The sequence below is a fragment of the Manis pentadactyla genome, chromosome 4, assembly GCF_030020395.1.
Source record: "Manis pentadactyla isolate mManPen7 chromosome 4, mManPen7.hap1, whole genome shotgun sequence".
NCBI classification, from domain to species: domain Eukaryota; kingdom Metazoa; phylum Chordata; class Mammalia; order Pholidota; family Manidae; genus Manis; species Manis pentadactyla.
Genome location: NC_080022.1, coordinates 41,700,185 through 41,726,311, shown reverse-complemented (window position 1 = coordinate 41,726,311; position 26,127 = coordinate 41,700,185). Strand labels below are relative to the sequence as shown.

General features: G+C 36.5%; 1 protein-coding gene across 2 annotated transcripts; it reads right to left on the bottom strand.

Annotated features, from left to right (window-relative positions):
• Positions 1 to 651: 651 nt before the first annotated feature.
• Positions 652 to 26,127, bottom strand: BTF3L4 (basic transcription factor 3 like 4). Of its 2 annotated transcripts, XM_036893315.2 has the most exons (7): positions 25,980 to 26,072; positions 22,746 to 22,812; positions 21,480 to 21,622; positions 19,179 to 19,292; positions 3,695 to 3,896; positions 2,806 to 2,865; positions 652 to 2,279 (listed from the first exon to the last, which is right to left on the bottom strand). In XM_036893315.2, exons 5-7 carry the CDS (start codon positions 3,888 to 3,890, stop codon positions 2,233 to 2,235), a joined length of 303 nt encoding a protein of 100 aa, XP_036749210.1. In that variant the 5' UTR covers positions 3,891 to 3,896; positions 19,179 to 19,292; positions 21,480 to 21,622; positions 22,746 to 22,812; positions 25,980 to 26,072; the 3' UTR covers positions 652 to 2,232. The 2 variants fall into 2 exon arrangements, with proteins under 2 accessions (XP_036749210.1, XP_036749208.1); XM_036893313.2 differs by lacking the exon at positions 21,480 to 21,622 and having other exon boundaries at positions 25,980 to 26,127.

The window sequence follows — 26,127 nt, the reverse complement described above, 5'->3', positions numbered from 1 at the left end:
GTATGAAAATTTAAAACAGAAAATTGCTCACTGCACACGAGTAGCCAACCATTGCAAGTTGTTGTCAATAGGATAAAATATTGACCAGAGCTCCTGTGTGAGTAGTTAAAAAGTGATTTAAAGGGAAAAACAGTAAGTATATGCACACAAGAAAGTTTTATGGTATTGATAAAAACAGACATGTCTCAGAAGATGGTAAAACCATTTCCTTGAGAATTTTCAGAAATGAGAATAACAGAACTGCAGGAGCAGAAGAAATGTTAAGATTTAAGAACATCTCATTTGGCCAATAATGAATTTTAGAGTACTTAGATGATCTGCCCAAGATAACATAGTTAATGCCAGAGTCTGGCCTAAGACCTAAATCTCCAGACTTCCAGGTAAGTGCTCTTTTCTTCATTTGCTATACTACCTATCTCTTATATGTCCCTGACCACTTGAAGTTCCCCTAATTCTGATCCACATTATGCTCCTTGGTAAAGTCAGATGAATAGAATTCTGGACTTTGTAGACTGTTTAGAGCTACTGATCTAACAGTGGATGAAACATTCTTCAAATAACAAATAGGGTGAAATTCATTTGGAGGTGGGGAGTATATAAGAAATACAAAAGTAAATCCTGTAGACAATAAGAAAAACACAATAGAAAATATCCTACTTTGTTATTTTATTACCTTTATTTTATTTTGCAGTTAAGTCCATATATTATATAAAACATAACAGGAAAAATGAACAAATTTATAAAATAAATTGAGGTGTCTAGATGAAAAAAACACAAGCGCTTTGCCTTCATGTCTATAGATCTCTTGATATGTTGCTGGTTTTGCACTTTAGATATCAAATGAAGATATCAAACTTGAAACAAAAGTTGATATGCTGCAAGGTTAAGCCACAGTTAGTTTGATGGGCCAGGAAATGATAGGTTTTCTAAATCTTATCCTTAAATATTGGCTATAACAAATGCTGATATAGCAAAATGCAAGCTTTCACCATCAGACAGCAAGAGGAAAACTTGAAAGAACATATGCAACTTACCTCCAAGTCCTCTGAAAGGAGGTGAAAAAATAAGTAGTGTTTTACCAGTTTTCCCCCCAAAAGCGTTACTCTAAGCATGCAGGAGGATGCTGTGAGCAGCTTTAATAGTAAGACCTAATCCAGAGGTAGGTTCAAGGCCAAGAGTAGGAGAGTAGTTGAAGAAATCCTCCTAAGGCCAGTACCATTTCACAGAATGACCATTTGTGCTGTGGGATGAGTCTACAGCCTATTTTTTTTCTGATTCAGAAGGACATTCCCAATTTCAACCTTGTTGAAAAAGAGGCATTTTTACACCTGCTATTAAGAACAGCTAGGATAAAGGATAAGGCTGGCATAAAATTATTTAGCAAGCACATGCTAGCTATTCCAGTTTGAAATCTACCAAGCTATAAAATCAAGGGGGAAATAAAAGGTTGAAGATGGAGCTGTTTTTCCTCAAGAAGAAGGAACAAAGTTGCCAAAGAGGGATTGGGCACTCACTAAACTCTATGGAGAACATCCATCTCAGGCTAGGTGGAAGATAAGGAACAGTATCACCACAGGCTGACCAAGCCATTTGGAGACCAAGAGGAGAGGGAAAGAGGCATTTAGGAAGAGAGCTAGTAGAAGAAATATACATTATGCCAGCATGAAGCTGGTGACAAAATACCTCAAGATATTTTAAACACAGAGAAATGAATGAAAAAATGTTAACCAAGCAAATTAAAACCAAACTGCCAATGGTAAAAGCTCCTCAGATTAGAAATCCAAGATATTCACTTTTCATTAATTCTGCGCATTGTTAGAAAAAAAATAAAAGTAACAAATGTAAAGACTTATTTTATTTCTACTGGGGGAAGGAGCAGGATAAATAGAACTGTTTTCCAATTTGCTCTCCACTGTATACACACATACCCACACGCATACAAACACATACACACACCAAAATATCCCCCCCCCAAAAAAGAATCAAAAACCAAAATACCCTCAAACTGCACCAATACTTCGTATTTTGACCAAAAGAACAGATCTTGGGAGTAAGTGCAAAATGCAAAATAAATGACTGAAAAATGCTGAACAAACAGCATCATTAATATACAAAATATTTATATTACTGAACTAGTAACAGTTGATGTTCTCCATGTCTGTAAAACTTTGGAACCACATAGCTGATTTGTTAAATCTAGTCCATGCCAGCTTCCAAAAACCAGAAAAGATTTTAGTTAGCTTCATTCTTTGATGCCTCATCAAAATTTTCTACAAGATCTGAAAAAAAAAGTAAATGAGTTAAAAAAAAAAAATACACAACATTCCTAACTTCTAACCCCAATAAAAATCAAATTGTTGCTACTAGAATTAGACTGAAAACATACAGGGCAAGAAGCAGAAGTGAACTGGTGACATTTAACCATAACACTTCATTTATTTGCTTAAAACAGTAAACCTAAGGAAATAATTGTCGTTTTTTTTGTCTATGCAAACTAAGGTGATCAGCATTTTCCCATGTCAATCATAATTCCTACAGAAATGTTATAACAATAACTATGCAATTTTATAATCACGTGATTTTAATTTAATAAATGCAGGCTGCACAACTTTGTGTGAGTTTCTGATTTTACGTTTTAAATGGGATGGCTTTTATTCTTTTTCACTAGATCATCTCCATACCACTGAGAATCAATTTAATTCACTAGCTCACCATCAACAAAAAACTGAAAGTCATTATGCAATGGATTAAATGGAATAAATAGGATGCTAAAAAATCTTAAAGCCAAAGAAAAGTCACTTATACCTGGAACATCATCATCTTCTTCATCAATATCTTCTGGCTTTGGTGCTTTGCTATCCAAAACTACAAAAAGTTTATTTTAAAATTACTGAGAACAAAGACCTTTACATAACACTTAGAATGTTTACCCTTTTTCCCTGTCTGAATCTTACACAGTTGTTCAGAAAAAGCTAAATATTGTCTAATTTAATGCCATACTTTTTAATACTAAAATCAATAAAACTTTAACTTAGTTAAATATACACTAAATACAGCTGGCAATTTCAGTGGGCAGTAAAGATAAAATTTTTACACAAAATGGAATAATTTAGATGTACCTGAATAAAAAGAAGTAGTAATTTATTCTCTAAATTCCATACACTCCACATCAAAAATCAGTATTCATGATTTTTTCCATCTTCTTTGGTGTAAGAAAGTACCTAGCTATACAGTATGAGCACTGAAAAAATAGGCTGATTTATAGGGGTAACTAGACACATTTTTAAACTACAGGACTATTTTGGAAATTCAGGACTTACGACTGGTGCCTCTATAGTACGATCAACATAAAAAAATATATAGTTCTGTGATAACACTATCTTGTCATTTGTCAGAAGTGAATATCAAATTAACTGTTTATAAAATGTGACCTGCAGATCCTGACACTTTATTTTTAGGTAATTGCCTCTGAAATCCTCTATATTAGACTAAAATGTATATGAATATTCTATATGCTACACTGCATAATTATTAAAGAAATAAACTAACAGATTTATGAAACATATAAATAACATCATAAAAAGTACAATTTATATACAGGCAAATTCTTCCAGTATAAAAAGGAACACCTTTTAAGTTATTAGGTTCTTTAATTAAGGTAGGGAGAGAAGAGGTACTAAATTGAAATACATACCTTGCCGAGGGAACTGTTCAGCTAACTTTCTAAGACTTGTTAAGCTATCAGCACCAAGTTGACTTAATATTCCAGGAAGCATTTCTGTGATTGGTTTTGCTTCTGCATGGCCAGTAATTGCAAAGGTATTAGCAGAAAGGGAAGCCTGGACTTTGGGATTGTTGAAATGAATAACTGTCCCATCATCTTTAATCATGTTCACCTGTATGATCATGGAAGAAAAATGTACTTCACATATATGGTGCAACTAAAACAATATGTTTAAAAAACAATTTAGCCAATTATGTTTTTTTTACTTGGTAGTTACACAATCCCAGGGTAGTAATTATCTAACTAAGCAGTGGGTATGGGTGGAAAAAGATGCTAGCAACAAAGTAAAATGGTGGAGATGGCACAAATGACTAGAATGGTCAAGAAACAGTCACTTTATTATAGAATCTAGATTTTAAATTCAAAGACTTTTATGAGAAAGAAGTTCATGCCCACATTAAAAAAAATGGAATTAGCAGCCAACAACTGGCTTCTAAATGAAATTACCTATTATTTTATTCAATTTACACTATCAAATTAAATCAGTACAGACACTATTTGGTAGGGGACCTTACTTAGGGGACAGGCTCTAAGGTGGTAATAGTGTACCTGCAGTACAAATAACCACTGAAAATCTATAAAGAACACTCAGAAATTTAATCAGCCAGGTGTTTCACTCCTTTAAACATTTATTACAGTTTAAAAAATTTCAGCCCGTTCTCATCATGCCATTCTTTGTAGAGGATTTTGTCAGTTCCTCTAATTCTTAAGTGTAGCTTCTCAACAATCAGTAACATTTGTAAATGTCAATGTATCTCTCCCAACCCACTTGCCCCGCTACCTGAATGTGCTTTATCAATTACTGAGAAGTCTTTAAAACCATCCTCACATTCTTCCGATAGCATTTACCAAATTGAATTAACTGTTTCAGATTTGATTTCATCCATTACTGAAAAGGAAGGTTGAACATAAGTTTTTTAAAAAATTACTTTTCTTTCTCAGTCATATACTTTGTTTCTGTGTTTTAGTAGAGTTGAATCTGAGTAAGTTAAATGTGCAAACAATGTGATTCCACTATGTAGTTGATTCCACTGGGTAAGTTGACGGTAACATGCTTACTATATAAAAAGTTTAGGGGAGTTAATCTTGTCTACTTTGGAAGTATTTCATTGATCCATCCAAAAACTGCCCTTGTCACAATCAAGCAGAGATGCTGAGTGTTCTCCATAGTCAGTGCAAGTGGGCTTTTTCTTCCTTAGAAGTGATTACCACCACTGATTATCACCAGAAAAGGGAACGGAGAGGGGCTTCTAAATTTCAGGCAAGACCTGAAATACAAAAAATAAAAGGCATATCCCCTGGAAAATTATATCTAAACACTACAAATCATTTCCCAAATTTGGGGGAATCACGATTTCACAATTCTATATCACTATTTCACAAAAATCACTATTTCAATTCTATACCCTTCTCTCTCAGTATTGTAACCTTAATATATTATACCCAGATAGAGATTGGATTAAAGATGACAGCATGAGAGATGAGACAGAGACCTCCTCCTAATACCACATATAATATGAAAATATAATTTAATACACTAATCCTGAAAGAGCAACAAGAAAGAAGGCTGTACCAGACTGCATACACCTGGAGAAAAGAGCAAACCTAACGGAACAGGGTAATGTACCAAAGCTGTGACCCGGTGGGGCTCAATCCCTTCCCCAACCCCAGCTCACCAGTGGCAGGAAGAGAAACAGAGTGGGGAGGGAGTGGAGGCCTGGGACTGCTGAACACCTAGCCCTGGAGAAGTGCTCTGGGAGCATGAACCTACATTGCAAGGTGCTCTGGTGATTTAGTGAGGTTGGAAAGCTAAGACAGGAGGAATACCTGGAGAGATGGAGATTCCAGCTGCTTGTGGAAAACAGGGATTCATATCTGGCTGATCTGGGTAGGCAGTCTGAGAGACTTCCTAAAAGTGAGAGGGCTGCTAAAGGGGCAAGGATTGCACAGACCTTACTGCTCAGGAGAAAGGGCAGGTAGACAAAATTGTCCAGGTGCACTCTGCTCAGTAGGTTGGGAGCTTAAACTGTCTTCAGGCGCTCCATCCCCTTGGCTCTCTATGCAGCTCCAAGGCCCCCCACAATGATACGTAGCTTGCTGTGTCTTCCTCCTCCCAGCTAGCCCGCACCTGGCTCAGGCTTGCAAACCAGCAACCCCTGGCGTGGTGTCAGGCCAGCCAGAGAGAGGCCCCACCTATGGCAGCTACAAAAACAAAGCACAGAGGCTTACACCTGTGTGTTCGGCCCACTGGTTCTGGCAGTAGAGACAGGCATAGCAACCGAGAAGCAGGAAAAAGCTTTTTCCTCCCTCCAAGCACCAACACCGCTCCCCTATAACCCCCGACATGCTCCAGGGGCTGAGCAGCTCCAGAGAGTAGAGCTTCTGGGCACTAGAGGGCACCACAAATCAAAGGAACCTGGTTCAAAGCAAAATTATGAATACATCTGAGAAAGATTCAAATGAAATTGACCTCATGACTCTTCCTGAAAGAGAGTTCAAAATAAAAATAATTAACATGCTCATGGAGGTACAGAAAAATATTCAAGAATTCAGGAATGAATTTAGGATGGAGATACAATCATTGAAGAACACAATGGAGGGTATTAAAAGCAGATTAGATATGGTGGAGATGATAAAAGAAATAGAAATTATGGAGGAGGAATACAAAGCAGCTGAGAAAGAGACAGAAAAAAGGATCTCTAAGAATGAAAGAATATTGAGAGAACTGTGTGACCAATCCAAACGGAACAATAGTCATATTATAGGGGTACCAGAAGAGAGAAAAAGAGATAGAAAGTGTCTTTGAGAAAGTAACTGCTGAAAACTTTGCCAGTCTGGGGAAGGAGATAGTCTCTCAGGCCACAGAGGTGCACAGATCTCCCAACACAAGGGACCCAAGGAGGACAACACCAAGACATATAATAATTAAAATGGCAAAGATGAAGGATAAGGACAGACTATTAAAAGCAGCCAGAGAGAGAAATGAGATCACATAAAAAGGAAAACCCATCAGTCTATCATCAGATTTCTCAGCAGAAACCTCACAGGCTACAAGAGGGTGGCAAAATATATTTAATGCAATGAAGCAGAAGTGCCTAGAACCAAGAATACTTTATCCAGCAAGATTATCTTTTAAATTTGAAGGAGGGATTAAACAATTTTCAGACAAGCAAAAGCTGAGAGAATTTAACCCCCACAAAAAATCTCTACAGTGTATTTTTGAGGGACTGCTATAGATGGAAGTGTTCCTAAGGTTAAATAGCTGTCACCAGAGGTAATAAAAAGGGACAGACAAAGAGTATATAATATGATACCTAATATATAAAGAATGGAGGAGAAAGAAAAGGAGGGGGAAAAAAAAGAAACTTTAGATTGTGTTTGTAATAGCATACTAAGTAAGTTAAGTAAGACTCTTAGATAGTAAGGAAGTTACCCTTGAACCTTTGGTAACTACGAATCTAAAGCCTGCAATGGCAGGAAGTACATACCTATCGATAATCACACTAAATGTAAATGGACTGAATGCACCAATCAAAAGACATAGTCACTGAATGGATAAAAAAACAAGACCCAACTATATGCTGCCTACAACAGTCTCACTTCAAACCCAAAGACATACACAGACTAAAAGTGAAGGGATGGAAAAAGATATTTCATGCAACTAATAGGGAGAAAAAAGCAGGAGTTGCAGTACTAGTATCAGATAAAATAGACTTCAAAACAAAGAAAGTCACAAGAGACAAAGAAGGACATTACATAATGATAAAGGGGTCAGTCCAACAAGAGGATATACCATTATAAATATCTATGCACCCAACACAGGAGCACCTACATATGTGAAAAAAATACTAACAGAATTAAAAGGCAAAATAGAATGTAATGCATTCATTCTAGGAGACTTCAACACGCCACTCACTCCAAAGGACAGATCAACCAGACAGAAAACAAGTAAGGAGACAGAGGCATTGAACAACACATTACAACAGATGGATCTAACAGACATCTATAGAACTCTCTACCCAAAAGCAGCAGGATACATTCTTTTCAAGTACACATGGAACATTTTCCTGAATAGACCACATACTAGGCCACAAAAAGAGCCTCAGTAAATTCAAAAAGACTGAAATTCTATCAACCAAATTCTCAGATCACAAGGGTATAAAACTAGAAGTAAATTGTACAAAGAAAGCAAAAAGGCTCACTAACACATGGAGGCTTAACAACATGCTCCTAAATAATCAGTGGATCAATGACCAAATTAAAACTGAGATCAAGCAATATATGGAGACAAATGAAAATAACAGCACAACACCCCAACTTCTGTGAGATGCAGTGAAGGCAGTTCTAAGAGGCAAGTATATAGCAATCCAGGTCATTTAAAGAAGGAAGAACAATCCCAAATGAATAGTCTAAATTCACAATTATTGAAACTGGGAACAGAAGAACAAATGAGGCCCAAAGTCAGCAGAAGGAGGGACATAATAAAGATCAGAGCAGAAATTAATAAAATTGAGAAGAATAAGACAATAGAAAAAATTAATGAAACCACGAGCTGGTTCTTTGAGAAAATAAACAAAATAGATAAACCCCTAGCCAGACTTATTAAGAAAAAAAGAATCTACACACATACAGGATCAGAAATGAGAAAGTAAAAATCATGATGGACACCTTAGAAGTACAAAGGATTATTAGAGAATACTATGAAAATCTATATGCTAACTAACTGGATAACCTAGAAGAAATGGACAACTACCCAGAAAAATACAACCTTCAAAGACTGACCCAGGAAGAAACAGAAAATCTAAACAGACCAATTACCAGCAATGAAAGTGAACTGGTAATCAAAAAAGTACCCGAGAACAAAACCTCTGGATCAGATGGATTCACTGCTAACTTTTACCAGATATTTAGACAAGACATAATACCCATTCTCCTTAAAGTTTTCAAAAAAATAGAAGAGGGAACACTTCCAAAAACTCATTTTATGAAGCCACCATCACTCTAATACCAAAACCTGACAAAGACCCCACAAAAAAAGAAAATTACAGACCAATATTCCTCATGAACATAGATGCAAAAATACTCAACAAAGTATTAGCAAACCGAATTCAAAAATACATCAAGAAGATCATACACCACGATCCAGTGGGACTCATCTCAGGGATGCAAGTATGGTACAACATTCAAAAATCCATCAACATCATCCACCACATCAACAAAAAGGACAAAAACCACATGATCATCTCCATAGATGCTGAAAAAGCATTCAACAAAATTCAACATCCATTCATGATAAAAACTCTCAACAAAATAGGTATAGAGGGCAAGTACCTCAATATAATAAAGGCCATATATGACAAACCCACAGCCAACATCATACTTCACAGTGAGAAGCTGAAAGCTTTTCCCCTAAGATCGGGAACAAGACATGGTTGCGCACTCTCCCCGGTTTTATTCAACATAATACTGGAGGTCCTAGTCATGGCAATCAGAAAACACAAAGAAATAAAAGGCATCCACATTGGTAAGGAAGAAGTCAAACTGTCACTGTTCGCAGATGATGACATGATAATGTACATAAAAAACCTTAAAGAATCCACTCCAAAACTACTAGAACTAATATCTGAATTCAGCAAAGTTGCAGGATACAAAATTAATACACAGAAATCCGTTGCATTCCTATAAACTAATGATGAACTAGCAGAAAGAGAAATCAGGAAAACAATTCCATTCACAGCTGCATCAAAAAGAATAAAATACCTAGGAATAAACCTAACCAAGGAAGTGAAAGACCTATACCCTGAAAACTACAAGACACTCTTAAGAGAAATTAAAGAGGACACTAACAAATGGAAATTCATCCCATGCTCTTGGGTAGGAAGAATTAATATTGTCAAAATGGCTATCCTGCCTAAAGCAATCTACAGATTCAATGCAATCCCTATCAAAATACCAACAGCATTCTTCAAGGAACTGTAGGAACTAGTTCTAAAATTCATATGGAACCACAAAAGACCCCGAATAGCCAAAGCAATCCTGAGAAGGAAGAATAAAGCAGGGGGGAATCTTGTTCCCACTTCAAGCTCTCCTACAAAGGCACAGTAATCAAGACAATTTGGTACTGGCACAAGAACAGACCCACAGACCAGTGGAACAGAATAGAGTCCAGAGATTAACCCAGGCATATATGGTCAATTAATATACAATAAAGGAGCCATGGATATACAATGAGGAAATGACAGCCTCTTCAACAGCTGGTATTGGCAAAACTGGACAGCTATATGTAAGAGAATGAAACTGGATTACTGTCTAACTCCATATACAAAAGTAAACTCAAAATGGATCAAAGACCGGAATGTAAGTCATGAAACCATAAAACTCTTAGGAGAAAATAAAGGCAAAACTCTCTTGAATATAAACATGAGCAACTTCTTCATGAACATATCTCCACAGGCAAGGAAAACAAAAGCAAAAATGAACAAGTGGGACTATATCAAGCTGAAAAGCTTCTGTGCAGCAAAGGACACCATCAGTAGAACAAAAAGACATCCTACAGCTTGGGAGAGTATATTCATAAATGACATATCCGATAAGGGGCTGACATCCAAAATGTACAAAGAGCTCATGCACCTCAAGAAACAAAAAGCAAATAATCCAATTAAAAAATGGGCAGAGGATCTGAACAGATACTTCTCCAAAGAAGAAATTCTGATGACCAACAGGCACATGAAAAGATGCTCCACATTGCTAATCATCAGAAATGCAAATTAAAACCACAATGAGATATCACCTCACATCAGTTAGGATGGCCAACATCCAAAAGACAGACAACAAATGTTGGGGAGGATGTGGAGAAAGGCGAACCCTACTACACTGCTAGTTGGAATTTGAATTAGTTCAACCTTTGTGAAAAGCAGTATGGAGGTTCCTCAAAAAACTCAAATAGAAATAGCCTTTGACCCACCAATTCCACTCCTAGGAATTTACCCTAAGAATGCAGCAGCCCAGTTTGAAAAAGAGATATGCACCCCTATGTTTATCGCAGTGCTATTTACAATAGCCAAGAAACGGAAGCAACTTAAGTATCCATCAGTAGATGAATGGATAAAGGAGATGTGGTACAAATACACAATGGAATATTATTCAGCCATAAGAAGAAAACAAGTCCCACCATTTGCAACAACATGGATGGAGCTAGAGGGTATTATGCTCAGTGAAATAAGCCAGGCAGAGAAAGACAAGTATCAAATGATTTCTCTCATCTGTGGAGTATAAGAACAAAGAAAAAACTGAAGGAACAAAACAGCAGCAGACTCACAGAACCCAAGAATGTACTAACAATTACCAAAGGGAAAGGGACTGGGGAGGATGGGTGGGAAGGGAAGGACAAGGAGAAAAGGGGGCATTATGATTAGCACACATAATGTATGGGGTTGGGAGCATGGAGAAGGTAGTATAGCACAGAGAAGACCAGTAGTGATTCTATAGCATTTTACTATGCTGATGGACAGTGACTATAATGGGGTATGTAGTGGGGATTTGATAATGGGGGGAATCTAGTAACCACAATGTTGTTCATGTAAGTATATATTAATGATATAAAAAAAAAATATGTATATATTATACCCAGAACACATCTAATCCAGCTGTTCTGAGCAAGTATAACTTTGAGATAAAGATAACTTAAAAGGATGAAATATGTGGTTCTTAATTTAGGTAGAAAAGTATAATGTTAAAGTGGCTGAAAGTCTGGGAGGGAATTCACTTGAGAAGGACATAGCATAGTGGATATGAAATGGAATGTTGCTCTGTCTTATAAGTATGGGAAAAGAATAAATATATTGTTGAAATGTATTTTCCAAATCAAGACCAAATCACATAACTTATAAAGGATTTGATTTCTACAATACTTTCAGGTGTCAAGGGGTCTTAAGTATTGGAATTTGAGATATATTTTATTTATAGATGATAAATGCACAAGAAACTTGAAATCAATGTTGTTCCCCAAAAGCTAGGCCACATATTTGTTGACCTTAGAAGTCATCTAGTTCAAGTCCCTTGTTAAAGAAATAAATACTAAAGACCAGAGCCTTCAGTTAAGCAACATATCCAAGGACAAATAGCTGGTTAGATGCAATTCCAGAACTTGAATCTATGTTTCCCAACTGTTTAGTTTTTTCTTATGATGTCATTCTCATTGTTAAAACTATTTGCCTATAAACACTCAATTCTGTGGCCTGATGAACACTTGTCACAGAATTATTTATCTCAGAATATAGGTTAACTAGAGAATGCAAATAAAAACAGCACATATATATGGATAATATATATCTTACTGGCCACAAAATAAATAACAGGCTAACGTGAGGTCAAAAAAAATAAACAAATTCATGAATTTTCCTTCTGTTCAAGCTTCTTTCCCAAAGGCTACATATTTAGCCATATTTTATATACTGATGTAGGTCTTTGCAGTGTGAAATACACTGAGTTTAATGTGAAATGAAAGATGAATTCCATCTCAAACTGTGAAACAGAAATAAATTTACTAAGGTTTTAAATGGGTTTGTAGAAAAGATATACCTGAATAAATAGATCCAGAAAGGTTGGAGAGTTTACTTAATTTTATAACAGAAAAAATGAAATACTAGAAGTTAAAAAGTCCAGAGTATTTTATTTCTGTCTCACATTCCTTCTTCTCAACTGTGTAAATGACATGGTTATGTAAGGCTCCTAGACACAAACTATTAGAATCGGTCACAAGATGAACTGGACTGAGCTAGATCAGTTACACACTTCCCCCACGAGTTTGGAGACAAAAGAAGGGATAAGAAACTGGTTAAATTCACAAAGAAAATTGTATGTATTTCTTTTTTGTTGTTTATGTGTGTCTGTTTCTTGTATGCATTCATTCGGAGACTTCTTCAATTCTTCCAGTGATTTTATTGCTGTTAGGTCTAACTAAGTCATACAATCTATATATAGTATAAGACAAAGTAAACACAGACTATTAACCTAGCTACATACTAGCACTCAGGTCCCTTTTCAATCAATCAAACATTCCCTTTGTCAAAATGCTTTTTCCACTTAACAGGGAGCTGAAGGTAAAGGATGCTACTGGAGCTATGGGGGAAGAGGTATTTTTGAGACCTCAGTCCAAAACACCAGATGCTGTTGCTCTTATTTTTTGTTCTAACAATACTGACATATCTTGTAGTTGTCAGAAAATATTTTGTCCTCTAATGCCTAGTATGTTTACATTTGCTGTCTTCACTGTTGAGAAGAACATCTGCCTGCTTCTCTACCTTGCAAATTCCAATTTATCCAAGACTTGGCTCAGACTCTTTTTTCCCTGTGAAAACCTTAAGTGGTTTATTGCACCTTCTGCACCTCATGGGTACTGCAATTATGCAGAATTGTCTTGTAGTATAATTGTGTTGGCAATTCTTTGACCTTACTAAATAGATGAATTCCTTGAAATCAGAGACCATGCCTTACTACAGTATGCCCCCAAGTGTCCAGCATATAATAGTCACTCAAACTTGCTGAACAAATAGAAACTTCCTATACAATTTATTCTAAAATCTTAATTGCTATCAGACTTCAACTGCCCAAATGATAGATGAGGGGCTATCTCAAGTTTTAGAAATAGCACCAGTCGTGCCCCCAGTAAAGATGCCCAGACCTCCTGTGCCATACCTTGGGCCTGAGTTTTCCTATTGTTCTGACCTTTCAGAATCAGCTCAACTGCCTACAGAATTCAGGGCCATTTTAAATCATTCTGGCATTATGATGCTATTAAAACCTTAACAACATTGCCTTCCCTGGCCTCTGAGTAGGGCACATGTATTAATCACAGCAGTCTTTTATCTGGTAAGTCTGATTCTTGCTCTATTTCTACATAGCAGTAAGTTTTTATGGCTATAGGAGGCTCACAAAATCATACTTCACTCCATAGCTTTTTCTGGTAACAGCCCTCTCAGTTTGGAGAGGTTTAAGTTCTGCTGAGATTTTTTTTGTATCCAAGTCCCCACTAGGCCACCTAGCTACAGTTCTGAGAAGTAACAGTTGTCTTAAAATCAAGTTTCACTGTCACTCTTTCCTGTATGTAGTGGTGCTTAAATTTTTATCATGACGTTTATCTTTTATTGCCTTCCTCATATATCATAATGGGGTAAAATAATAGACATTTTAAGAATAAGACACCAAGTGTCTGGGGTTTTGTGAGTCTAAGGGATGTCAGATTTTGAGGATTATGGGTTTTGCACATGCCCCTGTAAGTCAGTATCTTTCATATGCAATCCTTCTAAGCTCAGCACCTGCTTGTTTCTAAAAGCTAGTATGAAGTATAACCTATTATTGTTGATATGAGCTAAAACTAACAGCTGTCATTAGACTATATGATATGCTTGGATCACTTTCTCTTATGCTCCAGTGGTAAGAGTATGATGAGATGGATTCTCTACAGCCATGGTATAGAAAGTACAAAATGGATATCCTTTCTGTAAAGAAACCTGGCAATATGAATGAAAATGTTCATGCTCTTTCAGCTAGTAATTGCATTTCCAAAAATCAATCTGAAGGAAATCAGAGATGAAGATAAATATTTATTTATGTATATAGAAGTTTATCATGTGATTTTTAAATCAAAGCATTATAATATACAATAAATAAATGTTAAATTATGGTATATCCCTATATTGGAATATATGTGGACATCTAGACTGATAATTAAGGAGTTTTTTAGTGATATGAAACAATTTTTATAATGTTATTTGGAAAAGAAAAAGGACTCCAAATTGTACATCTAGTTACAGTCTCAAATATATTAACAATATATACATATAAAGAGGGGAAATATAAGATTTACAGTAGTTATTTCTGGGCAGTGGGATTATAATTAGACTGTTAATATAGTCTTCATATTTCCTGTATACTCTTAATTTTCTATAGAGATAGTGTATTTTTAAATGGTGGGGGAAAGCTATTTTAAGAACAAAAGATGTTCACCAATAGATGAATGGATGTGGTATTATTCATACAATGGAATATTATTCAGCTGTAAAAGGAATTAAGTTCTGATACATGTTAAACATGGATGAACTCTAAAAAATTATACTAAGCTAGATATGAATGAACAAATATTTCTATGTATGATTCCACTTACATGAGATATCTACAATAGGCAAATCCACAGAAACAGAAAGTAGGTTAGAGGTTATCAGGGACTGGAGAAGAGGGGAACAAGAGTTATTCCTTAATGGGTATACAGCTTATGTTTGGGATGATGAAAAATTTTGGAAATAGATAATGGTAGTGGTTGCACAATACTGTCATTGTAACTAATGCCACTGAATTGCACACTTAAAAATGGTGAAATAGCAAGTTTTATGTTAAAAAAACAGGATCTTAAATGATAAAGTAAGGTTGTTGTGGAATGAAAGGTGAATGGGACATGGTGCTTCCCATTTACTCTCCTATACACAAGAGCTGTCCACTCATCAATACCTGAGGCTCTAGTTGGAGAAAAAACTGTGGTAAAGATCAACCAATAACATTAGGTCCTCCTTCTGCACAAGTGGGTCAGGAAACATAATCAGAAAGAGGAAAGTATAAACAGCAAAACTTATGTGTACAGTTATAAAACTTTCATCCCCAGCCCTATGCTTTCTCCTGAACCTACCTCCCTATTGTTCTTGCAGAGCAATTCCATTTAGAATAACCAGTATCTCTTAAACTTAATAGAACCAAAACAAGCTCATCATGGGAATCAGCATGCTACAACTATAAACAATGATTTAACATGGTCCCTGCAGTCAAGACTCTTACAGTCTACTGAAAACAGATTACTTGGTTAATAAATAACCATTACAACCCAGCATATGATGTTGCAATAATAAATTTATTATAGCAGAGCAACTTAAGCAAAGGGCACCTGAAGTACAGAGAAAAGGTTGATTAGCTATGCCTGGAAAAATAGAAGGTTTCACAGAGGCAGATGTATATACCCCAGTTAAGACAGAAGCTGTCCTCTGAATATAACAGTACAACTATGAAGCAACTAGGCCATCTGAATAAAGATTCATATTTTTGGTGACATTTCTTACCAAGTAAATCTATAATATACACTGTTTCTGAGAAATGGAACAGGTCCCATTGTTGATAGATTATTATCAGGGGAAGACAGGTGCACTGGATATGAATATAGTGTACTCACTATATTCAATTAGATTACCAAATAAGCACATCCAAATATTTTTAAATGTCATAGAACATAAAATATTTTCATAAATTTAGTTCTGCAATATACTCTGAGTTTGTCTAGGAATTCTTTCCTAAAACCTGATTATTTAGTTGGATTTTGTATGAAACAGTCTCTAATATCCCCTTACCCTTGACTTTTTGACAGCTTTGGATTTCTGTCTTTGGTAACATGTAAAAGAAATCTATATATGATTACATTATTACACCAAATCAACAAACTAATAAATACATGAAAAAACAGAGAAGCTTGTCTTAATCCAAACAGCCCTTCAGTTTTAAAAATTGCTAAATATAAATTAAGCTTTGGGAGGGGCAAAAAATCACCATTCCTTAGAGCCCTAGAAAGTAAGATCAGAACTTTACTTGGCAAAAGTACATTCAAGGAATTTTGAAACCCCCTACTGATCTCCCTGATCATCGGTCAAACTGAGTACTTTCTACTTGTTTGATATTTTGAATGTCTAAGTATAGAAAACATAGTAATATTATTTTTTGGTTTTAGAACAGTGGCAATGATGTCTTCTCTTTTTGAAGTTTTTGTTTTTAAACTGCCAAAGAACAAAAAGATAGTAAATTCCTGAGTTCAGTTTCAGAGTTGAAAAAATTTTAAAACATCCCAAATTAAAATAACAAAACTGTAATTAATGTTTCTTCTAAGACATATATATTTTTTGTATCTTGGTGTTTCCAAAAACTATACATTTTCATATTTGTATTTACTGCAGTTTCTTTTTTCCCCTCCAAGAAACTCTTTTTTATGCCAAGTGTGTGTCATTTTCTTAAAAAAAAAAAAAAGAAAGAAAAAAGTTGAAAAAAAAAATCAACTTTAAATATAACAACACAAATAATGTCTGAGGCCAGCCAGCGAGTATACTAGATATTCCTAAACAAAATTATTTTAGTTCTGTAAAGTGTTATAAAAAGTACAAATATTTCAGTTCTCAAAAATCTATTTTAGAAGGAGGAAAAGAAGGGAAAAAAAACCTTCCCATCTTAGGTTCAAATACTCAGGAATTTTACAGTTATTACCTTGCATTGTTAATTATCTTTGCGTATTTTCTCTGTACAACTAGTCTGAGGGTTGGAAGACACCAACCATGTGCGGGCGCGCGCGCGCACACCCACACACCCACCCACCCACCCACACCCACCCACCCACCCACCCACACACACACACACACACACACACACACACACACACACACACCCACACACACACACACACACACACACCCACACACACACACACACACACACACACACACACACACACACACACACAGGGGTACAGGTGAAATGAGAGTGTGTATGTGCCTATTATATTTGCCATTAATTTTCTGTGTGATGTTTTGGAGCTATGACTCCTCAAAAAGTTAGAATTGCACTGGCAATTAACTAAAAGAAATTTACAATGCAGTTTAATAAATGCTATAATAAAGTAAATACAGGGCATTATAGAGGCACATAGGAAAGTCATCTAATGCTTCTTCGCACAAATGTGTATGTGTTACATACACCCAGGAAAGCTTATGGGAGGAAATAATGCCTGCATTAAGACCCGTAAAAGGAGAGACAGCAGTGTCCTTGGAAATACTGATGGGTATTTTTTTATCTATAATGGCATAAAAAATGAATTCTACATGGTAGGTACTCAGTAATACAGAACATAAGGCAGGTACTTTCTCTTTTTTTTGGTGGGGAATAAGGAGGACACAGAAGAGGGAGAGGCAGGAGGAAAGAAAAAGGCCAAGAGTGGGTATAAGAGAGTATAAGGACAGTAAATAAAGAATTATGTGCTTCCAGTGTTGAGGTGGTTGGGGTTGGGGTGGGGAGTCAAGAGTTACCTGGTTCTAGTGCTGAGATGTTTGGGATTGGGGTGGGGAGTCAGGTAGAAAAGTAGGCAAATAAAAGATTGCCTAAACACTTATAAGTAGCTTAGGTTTAACATTATGAGAGTTCGTGTCTATTACTGCGACTTACTCTTTTTTTATCAAGCTTTGGATTATTTAGGAGAGGATTAAATTTGTTTTTGCTCAAATATAGCCCTGATAAAGAGAATGATCTCTCTGAAAATTATTTTAGGTCAATGAAAATACGTAAAAGCTTTCACCAGCTCAGAAAAAGAAAATGCATATGAAATGCTTAATTTCAAGACTTGAAAACGAAATTCTAATCTTCACCAGAGTAAAAACGCATAGCCACATCAAGCTGAAAGATACATGTGGCTTACATTTTCTATTATTTTATCAGTATATTGACTTTGAAAATACAAAGCAGATTCAATTGTGTTAACATTCATTTATATATGCATGGTGGAAGGAACATGTGGCATCCTGCCATTTCACTGACTTTTCTTTGGTTTGGTATTTCTTTATTAGTGATCTCCCCTCCACATTATTTCTGATCTATATTTTATAGCACTTGTGTATTACTCTGTTAAAATTGTGAAGTAGTACCACACATAGCAACGATATAATTAAATCTAACTTATGGCAGTGAAAATTAAAATACTGATTACTTTCAGAAATGGAATCAGGCAGAAGTGGACCTAGATGGTAACATGACTAATAGTTGATAATTTTGTAATTTTTGAGTATCTTTTGAAATAACATCAGTCTTTGGCTTCATTTGAAAAAAGAAGTATCATCAAAACATTACTAAAATGGTTTTTAAAAATTTAACCAATAATTTCTGAAAGAGATCTAATAAGAAATCCAATCCACGTAAAGGTACTGCTAAAGCTTCTTGACTGAAATAATAATTAGAATTTGCAGAGTAGAAAGGTGCTATTATGGGAAAAAAGTCCATTTTATTTTAAGAAATCTCAGTTTATTTCTAAATTATTAGAAAAAATATCTCATTTTACATTAAAATTCAAGAAGCAGTTCCATAATTGTCATACATGCAAATACTTTGAATCCAAAAAGTATGATGAATTCCTGTACTAAAATCATTTTTTTGACAATCATCCAATTTTATACAATAAGCAAATTCAACAACTACAGTCCTTCACAGACCTCTGAGTAGACAGTATCAGATTCTTCTAAGCTAATATTTTACATTTAAAAAGCGGGTAACTATTTGTGAATGTGTACTTGTCTATGTAATTTAACAATTTACAAAATGATCATACCTCTTCAATACCAGCTATATTATTCACAGCCAGTTTTTTTAGAGAACTCTGAAGTTTTTTGTCATCAGCTGTAGCTGTTCTATGTACCACCTTCTTCTTTCTGCGAGCTGTACCCTGAAAAATAACCAAAGAGGAGTGTTAGCATGCCTTGCATCTGGCAACTGCAATCACGTATCTTTCTATCCACAATACTCTTAATTAAAACCACATTAAGAAATTGCTGACCTAATAGTATTGATTAATAAGACTGCTCAGAGTTATGATTGTCAACCTAACCCAGATTTTTGAAGGTCAGTTTGAGCTGGTTCTTATTCTTTCCAATTTCCAGCCTTAATCGTTTCAACACATCATGTTTCAAAAGTGCTCTAATAAAAAATAATTTGGACTTCAGGACAATTCAGTGTGCTTTATAAAAACTTTCAAATATTACAATGAATGCTTTTTTACAGTACCTACCACCCCTGACAATAAAATTAAGCCTAAAGATATTTTCCTGGAACTTTGGAGATGATGACATAATTAAGAATCAAATGCCTACTATGTGAGTGTTCTAGAGTCCTAGAATCCAGGAATGAAAAAGATCAAGTTCTTAGTTCAAGGAGTATACATGACAGTAGGAGGGAAAAATCAGTAAGTATATAAACAAATTAGATAATTTCAAATGGGAAAGGGGTATTGAGGGAAAATACATAGTACAGTGATAAGAGTACATGTGTACCCCCACTACTTCATTAGAATGTTCAGGGAAGGCCCTCTGAAGAGGTGACATATGAGCTGAGACCCATGGGAAGGAAGATGTAGGGGAAGAGTGACCCAAGCAGAACAGACCAAGAGTGAACCTGTTGTTTCTAGAGAGAGAAAGCAGGCCAGTATGGCTAGAGCAGAGTGAATAATGGTTAAGGACGTGGAAAATGAAATCAGAAAAACAGACAGGGCCAGATCATGTAGCCTAAAATGCCATGGCAGGAGTTGGATTTTATTCCAATTGCAATAGGAAGCCATTGGAAGGTTTTAAGCATGTGGATGACTTGACTTGATTTATGATTTTAAAAGATGACTGAGGTTGCTATGGAAAATGAACTGTAATGAGATCATTAGGAAGCTACTAGAGCAGTCCTGAAAGAGATGAGGGCTATGGCAGTGGAGATGGTGAGAGCTCAGACTGTCAGAAGAACCAACAGGACTTGCTAATGGATTGAATGTAGGATATGAGGAAAAAAGAAATCTAGAATGATGTTTAGAATTTGGGCCTGAGTAAATAGGTTAAATATTATACTATTTACTGAGATAGAAAAAGCTCATTTCTAAAAGGATATTTTGAAACTCTAAATACGTATTTCCATTGAAAAACTATTTAAAATAATGGATTAAATTCCTGGGCCAATTTCAAAAATGTAACCAAAAGCAGAGTTGAAACACTACTGAAAGCAGCCTAAGTCTTGAGGGCTAAATCTTTCTGAGAACTGGCATAGAAGGTTTCAATGTTTGGGTAGCACCTGCAGTTGTACTCAGGGAATCAGACTTACAGAAGCTAAGCAGAGGCTTCAGTTCAGCAACTCTAGTGGGAGTGGAAGAGAGTTCTGTGAGTAGCAGTACAGGTTGTGATGAAATCCAGATGCTGAAGGATGTACTAGTAGTGACTATTTACATAGATGATCACTTATTTGTAAAGCATTACTGACTCAGGGATAGCTCAATCGCTTTTTGGATACTTCAACTCAAATGATCCTTAGGCAAATCTGACATGTCTAAAAGTTTAACAGTCCACCAAACTAATTTTCCTATATATATTCTAAGTTTTGTGGCTTATGGTACCATCATATACCCAATCTCTAAAACCAGAAATCTGAGGACCATCCCAGACTCTTCTCTCCCCTCTTTATCCCCCATATTCCATCAGTCATTATGTCAATTCTAACCCCTAAATTTGTGTCCCATATACTGCAGCAGTAGCCTCTTGATTCTTTTCCTCTACACCAAATTTCTATTTCATTCCATTTCTACCTGGCAGCAGTTACCTATCTAAAATAACTTATATTTTTCTTAAAATAATCCTTCAATAGTAGCCCCTTGCCTATAGGATAAAATCTAAAATGCCTTAGTGTAGCATATAAAACTATGATCTAGTTCCAATTTACCTGGCTGTTTCATTTGCACCTATCATTCCTTATCTGTTACATACTCGAAGCTCTAGCTGTTACTAAATTAGAGCAAGCCATTCCATTAAGCACCATGCTATCTCATCATCCTATGTGTATTTGCATATGTGAGAACAATCACCCTTTTACCCTACCCACTTACCCTGTGATAACTTCTTGTTTATTCTTCAAATCTCAGCTCAGTGATGACTTTCTTGTCTCTCCTAGGCAAGAGTACCTTGTGCTTCATTTTAATATTTCTGATTCTGTAGTGTAACTGTCAGTACATCTCTCTTCCAAGCTGAGCTGTGTCAACAGGAGGAAACCTTGATTTGTTTATCTACTATGGTTATAGTAGGTGCTCAACTAGCTAAATGAATGAATGAGCCCACCTGGTTTAAAATATTTAATGGTAATGTACTGCATCAAACTCTTCCAGGTATATTCTGTGGTTCTTGAGTATCTCTAGTTTTTGCCTTAGTAAATTACTTTATACTTGATGCTACAATGTAACACTTTGGTTACATGAATGTATTAATATGACCCCAAAATCATATAACTGTATCGCTATGAAAGGAGGAGAAAGTACTAGTCACTTTTTTCCTTCCCCTTTTCCTGTCCCCATCCCCAGGAGCTGTGGTTATCATCCAAATAAACCACACAATGGTGCTGCTACATAGTATCCTACCTACCCCCTCCCCGGTCTAAGGTGAGTATTATTCTCAGTTTTCCTTTTGCAAAGACTGTACTGGGCAGAGAAAAAGGCAGAATGTTCTCCTACAGCCTGGGGCCAGAGCTGAAGAGAATTTAAGATTTTTGGTACTCAGAGCTAGCTCTTCTTTAGGTGTCAAAGTTCATGTTGCTCATATTCAGCAACACAGAAGAATAGGCAGGAATTTGGAAGGAAAACCTAGCAATGAACAAAATGTAGCAGCTCCAGCTAAACTAATGGTAAACCTAACTGTAACGGTAAGTGTATCAAGTGAAGATGAGGTAACCTTAACACCTGGGATGCCCTGCAGGTGAGTCTAACATAATAATTATCATCATTTATTAAACATCTACTCTGTCCCAAACACGTTAGGTGTTTTATATATATTACTCTAATCTTTAGAAGCATCTTATCTAGGATTATTTCTATTTTGCAGATGGAAAAAATGGAAGCTTAATGAGGTTGGGTAACTTGTTCATGTCACATAACTATAAGCTATTAAGAGGATTCACACAAAGTTGACTACTTCCATTGCACCATCAGAGAGAGGTCTTCTAGTTACCTATTTAAGGTTTAGACAAGTTATTCTAAAGTTGGAATGTGGTTTGATCTTGATTATTGAAAAGATCTTAGATTTTCAATGACCACAAATCCAAAATAACGATACTATCTGGTAATAATACATTCTCCTATCAATTTTTCTTATGCCACACTCACCTTGCCCCCTATCCGGACCTGAGCCTGAAGTTTGGCTAACTTTTCTTGATTCATGCTGTTGGTAAATCTAGGGGGGGAAAAATAGATTTGTTAAAGTCACTGTTTTACCAAAATAAAATAACTGTTTATGCAATAATACCTTCTGGTTCACTGAGCTTGCAATATGTATCACCATTATGATCATATTAATATTGTCTATATTCTTAATAAATATAATTTATTCTATCTTCATAAACCAGACATTAAAAAAAACAAAATTAAATAATACCATGAGGAAGCTGAATATACAAACAGAAAACAGAATGGGATTCAAAGTTACCTATTTGAAGATCCCTCCTTCAAAGCATGATTCAGTACTTTGGCATTCAGTAAAATGTAACCAATTATAAAACCTCTGCAGGCAAGCCAGTTTTTCCCCCAAAGATGTTTACAGCAGAAAGCTGTTACCAAATGTTATTAGCACAACCTTTCAGTAGACTTTTTTCTTCCAAATTACATAGGTATTTCTTGTAAACCATAAAAAAAAAACCAACAACAAAACTGGACAAAGAAGAAATTCAACAATAGGCTGTCTAGTTCTTAAGGTCTGAGGTAGTCACATCTTCTATTCAAGGTCAGATGGCATGTTAGTAATAGGGAAAGAGAAACAGATTTCCAGACACTCAGTGCTTCTGCAGCATTTTCCACAGAGCTCACTCACTATCTTGCACTGATATAGTACGTCATACTTTTCAAGATATACAGGGTATATATTTGCATACAGAGTAAAATGCCTCACTGCATAATTTGACAAAAACATGTCTGCTACATTAATCCAAATTTTTTTGAGGAGAGAGACTTTTAAAAATGAGATTTTTAAGGATAATCTTGATTTTGAAAATTCTAAGAACGCTAAAATCTGAAAACTAGTCTGGTTAATGATATTCCTACTAAGGAAGAAAAGTTTTTAAGTTTATAATGGATCAAAATATTCCATATTATATCAACAATAGCCAGTGTTAAAAGTCTTGTTTTACTTGTTCCGTGGATTAACAAATCATTACTGAGATGTGAGAGAGAGATGTAGAGAAGGCTACTATCAAATCTTTTTCAGCCAATTCTTTAACTTCTTTATCATCAAGTCAGATGAAAAAGATACTGTCTCCATTTGAGAAGAGATTCAGACTGTGTATTAACCATTCTGTATTCTGACGCTGTACTTAAGCACTAACCTGTATATATCTCTGCTTCAAGTCCAAAGAAAGTCCAATTCCCAAATAACATTTATGTTTCCTCAATCTCTGCTCTGTATTACAGCACTGTACCACCATACTCAAGTACCTAAAAACACTCTTTTATAGGAAGTGTGATTAGAATACAAAACCAGAAGGCTTAGGTGTGTGCCAGTCTCAGCCACAGACTTAGTCAATGTAATCCCAATCTCTATACTCAACTATCCACAAGAAAGGGACCAACATTAAGTTTTCTCAAAGGAATGTGGTCGTGAAGGTATAGTGAACTAACAAAGAACCTAAGGAATTTTTTTCCAAAATAGGAGGTAAGTGAAAATATTAGAACTAGATTTAGGGTAAGCATTTTGGGGCGCTTCAGAATTTTGAAGTAATAATTCTCCCCAAAAGAGACGGAAGAGAAGAGACAGAGGTCAAGATAAGAGTTCTGACTTGTATGAAATAAAAGCAAGAACAAAAGTAACTCTTTATATCAATGTGTAGATGAAAGAATAGATGCCATTCCAGTTAACCAGGACAACAGAAAACTTGTTCCCAAGGAGTAACTCAGAGACAGCATTTTAGGGAGGTTGGAAGCTTAAGGGGCAGGGGAAGAGGGGTAGTCCTTTGTCTACTAGTAGGTTGGTGTGTGTGGAATTTAAGTAGGAAAGAGTACTGTACTCAGTCTGTAAGAGAAGAGATGTCAAGCTCAGATCAGACTAGACCTCAAAGATCACCTGGTTTAACTTCCTATTCCCCAGTCAACCTTTACTTCATGGTACCTATTATTCCCGTCTTATATGTGAGATCATCTCAAATACCTGCAAGCAGCAGTAGGGTATATATTGTAAGTAAATAAAACAGTTCAACTCCTTCCCAATTTAATATATTTGGACATGAGGGCCCAGAAGGGAGAAGTCACTTCCTAAGCCCGTATGATCAATGTGTTCTTCCTTAGGGAATCCCAGGATCTTTTAGCCCTTTCCTCAAGGACTCAAGAAAGGGTACATAATGAGGTTCTAATCAGTATTTATTGAGTGCCTAAGTTCTAAGTATTATGGTAGGCACTTTCATCATCTTCACGTATCATGTTTACACAGAGATAAAATAATTTCAACCTTTAGTCCTGACTTTTTAATATGTGAATTTCTCTAAAAGAGGCACAGACTTTGGAATAACTAGGATCAGTTTCCACCACTTAGGGCTTTGGAAAGGTATTTAACTTCTCTGAACTTGTATTCCTTCTATACTGTAAAAGGAATACCACCGCGCACCACAAGGTTGTCTTAAGTATTAAAGGTTAAACTATTAAGCACAGGGTAGGGCTCACAGTAGATACTCAAAAACTGGTAACTATTGTTGCCACTCGAGGCGACAGCTATGTTACAGTGAAACAACGTGGGAACGAAGTTGAAACCGCCATTCACTAGCTGTGTTACACCCTGCCTGTCGGTCAAACATCAATTTCCTGACAGCCTACTCTGCATCAGGCAGTAATAAAGGGGCTATAAAGATGGGTAAGACAATGCCTCAGAGAGGGAGGCCGGCTTGTAAACAAATACTGCCATTACGCGATGAAGAGAGCAGCAACGGAATTAGGTCCCAAGCACTTGAGGGCCGGGGGCTGCTTACAGTTCCCTGATCTGTAGAGTGGGAGGATCAAATGAGATGACAACAAATAGGCTGTACAAAGCTCAATGCTCACAGCATTGTTGTGGTGAATAATGAACTGTAACAGAACACAGGCGGAGGACCACCCGCCTCCTGGGACCGGATCTTGGCGGCAACAGCGCGGGGCCTCTTGTCCCCACAGGAAGCAGTGGTGCTGGGGTCCTTCTCTCCGGTGCCGACCCCCAGCTGCACCGCTGGTAACCGACAGGCCAAGCCAGCCGCCTCCGCCCCGACTCGGTGCGCCACGGCGGAAGTGGCAGCCCGAGCGGCTGGCGGGTGTCGGAAGAAGAGGGCGGGGGGAGACCGTGCGCAGCGGCCTATGGCCGTGGAGTGGCGGGACCGCCGGGGGTCTCACCTGAAGCAGGGAGGTTCTTCCAACACCAGCACGCGGCAAGAGTAAGATGGCTGCCTTAGTGGAGACAGAGAAAGACAGCGGCGGTGGCGGCGGCGGCGGCGGGAGCGGGGCCCACGTGACACCACCGGCTCCGCCTCTCTCTCGGTCC